The sequence below is a fragment of the Protobothrops mucrosquamatus genome, unplaced genomic scaffold (genome assembly GCF_001527695.2).
Source record: "Protobothrops mucrosquamatus isolate PMUCROS unplaced genomic scaffold, P.Mucros_1.0 scaffold2435, whole genome shotgun sequence".
In the NCBI taxonomy this organism is placed as follows: domain Eukaryota; kingdom Metazoa; phylum Chordata; class Lepidosauria; order Squamata; family Viperidae; genus Protobothrops; species Protobothrops mucrosquamatus.
Window position 1 is genome coordinate 83,184 of NW_015388507.1, and position 8,974 is coordinate 92,157.

Genomic DNA, 8,974 nt, shown 5'->3' on the forward strand with positions numbered 1-8,974 from the left:
GCAGCCCCTGAGATATTGGAAGGCTGCTATCGTGTCCCCCCTCGTCCTTCTCTTCATTAAACTAGACATACCCAATTCCATCAACCGTTCCTTATATGTTTACCCTCCAGTCCCCTGATCATCTTTGATGCTCTTCTCTGCCCTCTTTCTAGAGTCTCAGCATCTTTTTTTACATTGTGGAAATCAAAGCTGGATGCGGTATTCCAAATGGGGTCTTACCAAGGCATCGTAAAGTGGCATTAACACTTCACATGACCTTGATACTTCCTGTTGATGTAGCCTAAGACTACGGTGGCTTTTGGTATGAATCTCAAATGAGCAGGTGCAAGTTAATTTATTTATTTATTAAATTTACATGCTGCCCGTCTCCCCTACGAGGTGACCCTGGGCGGTTTGAAATACAATTGAAATATGATGGGGTGCTCATGAATGCCTTCGTATCCACACGAGGAACATGTGAGTGATCTAAAGCAGGGGTAGTCAACCTTGGCTCTTTTATGGCTCGTGGACTTCAACTCCCAGAATTCCTGAGCCAGCTAAGCTGGCTCAGGAATTCTGGGAATTGAAGTCCACGAGTCATAAAAGAGCCAAGGTTGACTACTCCTGATCTAAAGCAAGGTTCAGCTGGGTTCACACCTGCTGTCCAAAGAGCAAAGTCCATGTTTTGGCCTTATTAAGAGAAGAAAGGAAATAAAAGACACAATACAGCAATGCCCTTGTATAAATATGTGGTTAGCTTACCCCTGGAGAATAGTGTGCACTGGCCCACACACACAAAAACGTGTTTTGGTCAGCTGGGAAAGATCGAAAATCTGAGATCAAAACATTTAAGGGACTTACGCAGCTCTGCTACAGAGATACGTCTTGCGCAGTTTGGAATGAAGGTAGGTAGACGCAGCAGCAATATGGAAAATAATATTTCTCCCTCTCTTACACTATCAGAATTCAGATTTCCCCATTAAAGTATCTATCAGTACATGTACGTCGCTCACCATGATACAAAATGATGTTGAAGCTCTAGAAACCGTGCAGAGAAGAGCAACGAAGATGATAAAGGTCTGGAGGCAAAATCGTATGATGAATGATTGAGCAAGCTAGATATGCCCAGTTTAGAGAAAAGAAGAACGAGGGGTGATATGACAGCAGGATTCCAGTATTTGAGGGGCTGCCCCAAAGAAGAGGGAGTCAAGCTATTCTCCAAAGCACCAGAAGGCAGGACAAGAAGAAACGAAAAGGAAGGAAGGAAGGAAGGAAGGAAGGAAGGAAGGAAGGAAGGAAGGGCAGTAGCAATAGCACTTAGACTTATCTACTGCTTCACAGTGCTTTACAACCCTCTCTAAGCATTTTACAGAGTCAGCATGTTGCCCCCAGCAATCTGGGTCCTCATTTTACCAACCTCAGAAGGACAGAAAGCTAAGTCAACTTTGAACTGGTAAAAAATAAAAATCTAAAATCTAAAACCTAGAAACTAAAAACTCTAAACTCTAAACTCAAAATCTAAAATCTAAAATCTAAAATCTAAAATCTAAAATCTAAAATCTAAAATCTAAAATCTAAAATCTAAAATCTAAAATCTAAAATCTAAAATCTAAAATCTAAAATCTAAAATCTAAAATCTAAAATCTAAAATCTAAAATAACCATCTAAAACCTAAAATCATCTACGCATGCCGCTTGCCTGCCAGCCCTGTCTCAGGCCTAACATGGCTGGCCTGGTAGTCGGATCTCCCTGTTGGGTGGCAGCCTTTATTCCTCATGTTGAACTAAACAGATCCGCAATAGGTGACCAACTTTTTCAACGGCCCGTGTGCTTGGTGTGCCGAGCAGCCTGTTCCCCAAAATGCAGCCGCCCCAAAGAGGACCCGTGTTCAAAGCCAGGGGACCCCCTGGCTATTGGTCAGAAACAGGGCCTAAGCCTAACCCCGCCAGCTGAGGAAGGACACAAGAAAGCGTTCCTTGAATCAGGAGTTTTATTAGAGAGACATTCCCAGGCCAGCTCCTGGCCACCTTCTGGATGCTCTCTAGCAGCCCTTCTCCACTTGGGAGCCGTAGACCTCCAGCTCACAGAGGGTCAGGTACTCTGCTCGGCCAGGGATGACCACCGTCACGTAGCGCCCTCGTAGTCCACCGCAGCAGATAACGCTGAGGGAGCCGGCGCTGCCATTGGAGATGGTCCCACAGCTGCAGGGAATAAAAACTCAATTTACTCAGGGTTTGCGTTAGGGTGAGAGGCGTCAGTCTTCAATCAGAATAGAGTTTGGAAGGGGCCGTGGAGGTCTTCTAGTCCACCCCCTGCTCAAGTGCCTGTCCAGTCTCTTCTTGAAAACCTCTACCCACACCTTCTGGAGGCCAGCCATGCCACTGGTTAATTGTTCTCACTCTCAGGAAGTTTCTCCTTAATTCTTAACTTAACTTTTTAATTTAATTTAATTAATTCTTTAATTTAAAAGATATCAGGGCTCAAGACCTGAGCTCCGTGCAACGGGGTGAGCCCCCGTTCCTTGCCCCAGCTCCTGCCCAGGTAGCAATTCAAAAGCACGCAGGTGCAAATAGATTAATAGGTACCGCTGGTGGGAAAGTAACAGCATTCAGTGCACTGAGGTGTTTAGCCATGCTGGCTACATGACCACGGAAGCGTCTTCAGACATTGCTGGCTCCCTTGGCTAAGAAAGGGAGATGAGAGAGTCGGACATGACTGGACAGGGGAAGCCTTGACCTTTACTTGACCTAGGACAGGGGTAGGCAACCTTGGCTCTTTTATGACTGGTGGACTTCAACTCCCAGAATTCCTCAGCCAGCCTCCATTTTGTTTGTTAGATTTAAGACAGGAGTCTTCAAACTTGGCTCTTTTATGACTCGTGGACTTCAACTCCCAGAATTCCTGAGCCAGCCTCCATTTTGTTTGTTAGATTTAAGACAGGAGTCTTCAAACTTGGCTCTTTTATGACTCGTGGACTTCAACTCCCAGAATTCCTCAGCCAGCCTCCATTTTGTTTGTTAGATTTAAGACAGGAGTCTTCAAACTTGGCTCTTTTATGACTCGTGGACTTCAACTCCCAGAATTCCTGAGCCAGCATGGCTCAGCTTGGAAAACTCTCCCTTTCCCCTCAGCATGGCTGGCTCAGGAATTCTGGGAGTTGAAGTCCACCAGTCCTAAAAGAGCCGAGGTTGCCCACCCCTGATCTAGGACCACTAAGTAAGCTCCCAAACTCAGCGACTGCGACAGAAAGATCCCACCAGTGAATCCTTCCCTTCCCCCACCTGTCAGTCAGAACTGGAGATGCTTCTTGGATGAGAAATGAAACTTTTTCAAGGGGGAAAGAAAACCAAGACAGTCCAGTTGCCCTTTTGGAAAAGCCTCTTCGGGGAATCTCCTGGCGGAGAGACAACTGGCTGAGGAGTGGTCCTCGAAGCACCGTTCCCCCTCGATCTGACCTCTAGGAAAAGGGACTGCAATGCCCAGAATGCTGAGCCTGCAGGTGGCGGAGGGGGGAATGCCAGGTTGGAGAATCCCGGTCTGATAATGTCCATCGCTCAACCATCCCTTCCAAGCTTTTTCTTGAGGATTCTTTGGGCTGGAAATAATTGGACAGATCCCAGGTGGTTGCGTGACCAGATAGTCTTCATTTTAAAAAAAAAAGGCAAGATGGTGGCTCTGTGATGGAGCTCCGCCCCTTTTTCACACCTCCCATAAATGCCACACATCCAGACACCCCCTGGGCTCCCCCTGGGCCCCGTTGCGAAGAAAGCAGCTCTGCCCCCCCCCTTTGTCTTGGGTTGAGGCTCCTTACATTGGATTGCACTTGCCGTGGTTGACCCCACACTCTCCCACGCGGATCTGGGCCCCCTTGAGCCGCCCGGAGCAGCACTCCTGGCGATTCTTCACCACCACGGCCGAGATGGCGTAGGAGGCACCCAGATCCAGGCTCCACCAGGGCTCTTCCTCCGCCAGGGTATGGCTGCAGGAGCCGTGACGCCAGTCTCCGTCGCGGTTGCCATCTACGGCGCTCCCTGCATGGCTGTAGACGGTGCCCCACTGCGGGTAGGTGGAGGACTGCGTGGCAGGCTGGCCCCTGGCCCAGTTCCTGGCTGGGGAGGCAAAGGGCGACATGGAGTGATGTCTTAGCTGACCATTCATTCCTTAGACTGAGAGTGAAGGAGGAGGAGGAGGAGGAGGAGGAGGAGGAGGAGGAGGAGGAGGAGGAGGACGACGACGACGACGACGACGACTGTGGGGTCCTTGGTGCTCTCTGAGCTTGGCTGTTTTCTTGCAGACGTTTCATGACCCAACTAGGTAACATCAACAGTGCTAGAAGGGTTTGTAGAATGGAGGAGGAAGAGGAAGAGGAGGAGGAGGAGGAGGAGGAGGAGGACTATGGCATCCTTGGTGCTCTCTGAGGTTGGTGGTTTTCTTGCAGACATTTCATTATCCAACTAGGTAACATCTAGGGTTGCCAGGTGTCCACTATTTGAGTGGACAGTCCACTTTTTTCACATTATGTTCACTATTTTTTTTCACAAAATAGTGGACATTTTTTTTATTCAAAAGCTTTATGATGAAATGGTACGTAATCTAAAGCTGTACAGTCTACTTTTTTTTACTACTTAACCCCCCCCCCCCGCTTGTCCGCTATTTTTTGGAAGCAGACCTGGCAACCCTAGTAACATCATCAGTGCTAGAAGGGAGGAGGAGGAGGAGGAGGAAGAAGAGGAGGAGGAGGAGGAGGAGGAGGACGACGACGATGACAACGATGACGATGATGATGACAACAACAACAATGACTATGGGGTCTTTGATGCTCACTGAGGTTGGTAGTTTTCTTGCAGACATTTCATTACCCAACCAGGTAACATCATTAATGCTAGAAGGGAGGAGGAGGAGGAGGAGGAGGAGGAGGAGGAGGAAGAAGAGGAGGAGGAGGACAATGACTATGGGGTCTTTGGTGCTCACTGAGGTTGGTGATTTTCTTGCAGACATTTCATTACCCGACTAGGTAACATCATCAGTGCTAGAAGGGAGGAGGAGGAGGAGGAGGACGAGGTGGAGAGCCAGAAACTCCCTTTCAACTTCATGTCCCAACATTATTGACCTTTATTGACCCCATGGCAAAGAAGACCCTTCCCCTTCCTCTCTTAAAGTCTTGGATGCTTCCTGCCCCTCTTCCTCCAAGCTCTGATGCGAGACCTCGAGAGGGGGCTGCAGAGAAGAGAGACCCCAGGGAAGGCGTTGGAGCAGAGGAAGAGCTTCCTAGAGAGGTCCTGGAGGAGGAGGAGGAGGAGGAGGAAGAATAAGCCAACGCAAGAAGAGGAGGGATCCAGGATCCTCAAGTGAGGATTCCACATTCTCAAGACCCAAAGGTGAGGCAACCTGGCAGTGACATGGCAGGGATGGACGCTGGAAGAGCCCGTGGGAGCTACACTGGGGTGTCATCTGGGCCCCCTGCAATTGGGTCAGCCTGCAATTCGCTGATGGCCTCTGCCTGGAGAAAGAGGGCAGGACCCATGGCAGGATGGCACTCAGATGGCCGTCCTACGACCTGGATGGAGGTGGGCATGGCCTCGGAGGCGCCTGTCCTCAGGTGGGGGATGGTGCACAATATTAGCCCAACGTAGATGGAGGGCAGGAGGCTGGGGTGGGGGTGGGGGTGGGGGGAATCACCGGAGGGGACGACCAGAACTGAGGCTTGGGGTAAGCACAGACCGAAGGCTCCGGTGTCCCCTTCTCCCTCCCAGCCAGAATAAACAGAACTGGAAGGTACCTTGGAGGTCTTCTAGACCAACCCCCTGCTCAAGCGGAAGACCCTAAACCATTTCAGACAAGTGGCTGTCCAGTCTTTTTTTTTTTTTTTAAAATCTCCAGTGTTGGAGCATCCACAACTTCTGGAGGCAGGTTGTTCCACTGGTTAATTGCTCTCACTGTCAGGAAGTTTCTCCTTAGTTCTAGGTTGCTTCTCTCCTTGATGAGTTTCCATCCATCTTTTCCTGCCTTCAGGGGCTTTGGAGAATGGGTTGACCCCCTCTTCTTTGGGGCAGCCCCTCCAGTATTGGAAGCCTGCTATCATGTCCCCCCTGGTCCTTCTCTGTGTTAGACTAGACATGTCTTCCCTCTCGTTAGGACCCTCCAAAGTTCTTCTGGCTCTTCCAAAAGAAGAACTACTAGATGTTCTTCAAGCCAGGACATTCCCTGCCCCAAGCCAGCTCCCTCCTGACTTTTGTGCCAAACGTCCCCACAACACAGCTTCCCCCTTCCCCCTTCTTACCCCCTGGAGGAGGCACGCAGCTCAGGGTCCCCTTCAGCCCTTCCACCAGACCCACAGCCAGCAGCAAGCTCCAGAGTTTAGGCATCCTGTGCGCAGGCAGGGCGGAGAGCTGCCATAAGCAGCCTAGGCGGGCCATGAAAGGGGAAGCACGTGGGGTGCTGGAGGGGGTCCAGAGGGCACTTTGCCCCAGACTTCTGGGTCCCAGACGGCGCTTGGCTGGCTTCGCCCTCAGGGAGGGTGTTGATGTTATCCATCCAGTTGTGTCCAACGCTTGGAGGAACGTAAACGCCCCAAGAGGGAGGTTCCTGCAGATCTTCAGGACACCTCCTGTTCAGAAGATGTAGGAGGTCCTCTTGGAAGGTTCAGGACCAGGGTCCCCCCCCACATGGCCCTTGGATCTCTGCAGGCTCCCCCATCCTACAACGAGAGTCTCCCCGTCCCATGGACGACTCCGTGGGGAGCAGCAGAAAGCCACTTCAGCTGACCTGAAGCCCTATGGTCAAGCTTGGCCGCTGGAGCCTGTTCTTCTGCTCTCAGAGTGACCACAGCTGGACAGAGTGCAAGGAGTCCTCAACTTACGACCGTTCATTTAGTGACCGCTCAAAGTTACAGCGGCACTGAAAAAAGGGGCTTATGACCATTTTTCACCCTTACGGCCGTGACAGCCTCCCCGTGGTCACGTGATCAAAATTCAGAGGCTTGGCAACTGGCATGTACTTGTGACTGTTGCAGCGTCCCAGAGGGGGTCACGTGACCGCACTTTCGCCACCTTCTGATGAGCAAAATCCACGGGGAAGCCGGATTCGCTTCACGACCATGTTACTAACTTAAAAACTGCAGTGATATTCACTTCACAATTGTGGCAAGACAGGTCGTAAAACGGGGCAAAACTCACTTAACAACTGTCTGGCTTAGCAGCAGAAATGTTGGGCTCCCTTGTTGTTGTAAATTGAGGACTCCCTGTACAGTGACTGCAATTAAGGGGCTCATTTTTCAACCTGGTGCATGACTAGTCCAGGTCTTTTCAACCAGTGGTACTTCATCACTTTTTTCCTTTTTTTTTTTTGGTGATCAAGTTTTTGACACCTTGCTAGGCGACTGGTGGTACTCGGATGTTGCCATATCCTAAAAGTGGTACAATGGGTGAAAAGGTTGAAAAGGCCTGGACTAGATGACCTCCAAGGTCCCTTCCAATTCTGTTATTCTGTTAATTACTATTTAGTGTTTGTTGCCCGTAAATTAAGGTACACATTTATCAAACCAACTGAACTATTTCACTGGTTAATTGTTCTCACTGTCAAGAAATTTCTCCTTAGTTCCAGGTTGCTTCTCTCTTTGGTTAGTTTCCACCCGTTGCTTCTTGTCCTGCCTTCTGGCGCTTTGGAGAATAGCTTGACTCCCTCTTCTTTATGGCAACCCCTGAGATATTGGAAGGCTGCTATCCTGTCCCCCCTCGTCCTTCTCTTCCTTAAACTAGACATCCCCAATTCCAGCAACCGTTCCTGATATGTTTTAGCCTCCAGTCCCCTGATCATCTTTGTTGCTCTTCTCTGCACTCTTTCCAGAGTCTCAACATCTTTTTTACATCATGGTGACCAAAACTGGATGCAGGATTCCAAGTGTGGCCTTACCAAGGCATTAAATGATGGTGATGTTACCCCTTCAGTTGAAGACCAACTGACTCCCATCACTGGGGGGGGGGGTGTCCTCTCCAAATTAACACCTACCAAATGGCTGAACTATAACTCCCGTCTCCCCCAGCCAGGCCAGTGATGGGAGCTGCAAGGCAAGGCCTCTGGAAGACTTGGAATCCTGCATCCATTTTTGGTCACCACGATGTAAAAAAGATGCTGAGACTCTAGAAAGAGTGCAGAGAAGAGCAACCAAGATGATCAGGGGACTGGAGGCTAAAACATACAAGGAACGGCTGCCGGAATTGGGTAGGTCTAGTTTAATGAAGAGAAGGACGAGGGGGGCCATGATAGCAGTCCTCCAGTATCTCAGGGGCTGCCCCAAAGAAGAGGGAGTCAAGCTATTCTCCAAAGCGCCTGAAGGCAGGACAAGGAGCAACGGGTGGAAACTAACCAAAGAGAGAAGCAACCTAGAACTAAGGAGAAACTTCCTGACACTTAGAACAATTAACCAGTGGAACAACCTGCCTCCAGAAGCAGTGAATGCTCCAACACTGGAAGTTTTTAAGAAGAGACTGGACAGCCATTTGTCCGAAATGGTATAGGGTTTCCTGCCTGAGCAGGGGGTTGGACTAGATGACCTCCAAGGTCCCTTCCAACTTTATCATTATTATTATTAAGACCACAGTGCCAGCCTCTGCCACAACAATGAGATCCAGACGAGCTTCTGTCAGCCGGGGCAGCAATGCGGCTCGGCCCTTTGGAAGAAGAAGGTTGGAAGAGCGCCCGGTGGGCCAGGTGCCCGGAGGGCTGATCGTATCTTGTCGAGAGAAGACAAAAAGAACTTCACGGCCTCTGGTGCGCTTTCAAAGAAAGCATTGTCTGTGGCCAGGACAGGGGCAGAATTGACCCGCCGTGGTGAGAAATAGTTTGCAGGGATTAAAAACAATGACCGGCGGTCCGCTGCCTTCCCCATCCTGATGGTCCACGGCTCCCGTCTGCTCTCCTAACCAGGCCCACACTGAAGCCACTTCTCTGCAGGGTTTAAGTCCCTCTCCTGATCCAGGAGTGACTCAGCCTGGAC

The 8,974-nt window shown here is 50.0% G+C and overlaps 1 protein-coding gene across 1 annotated transcript; it reads right to left on the reverse strand.

Annotated features, from left to right (window-relative positions):
* Positions 1–2,020: 2,020 nt before the first annotated feature.
* On the reverse strand, positions 2,021–4,110 carry LOC107295650 (fucolectin-5-like). Its single transcript, XM_029285890.1, has 2 exons — positions 3,791–4,110; positions 2,021–2,180 (listed from the first exon to the last, which is right to left on the reverse strand). The coding sequence occupies exons 1-2, from the start codon at positions 4,108–4,110 to the stop codon at positions 2,021–2,023; spliced, it is 480 nt and encodes a 159-aa protein (XP_029141723.1).
* Positions 4,111–8,974: the final 4,864 nt, after the last annotated feature.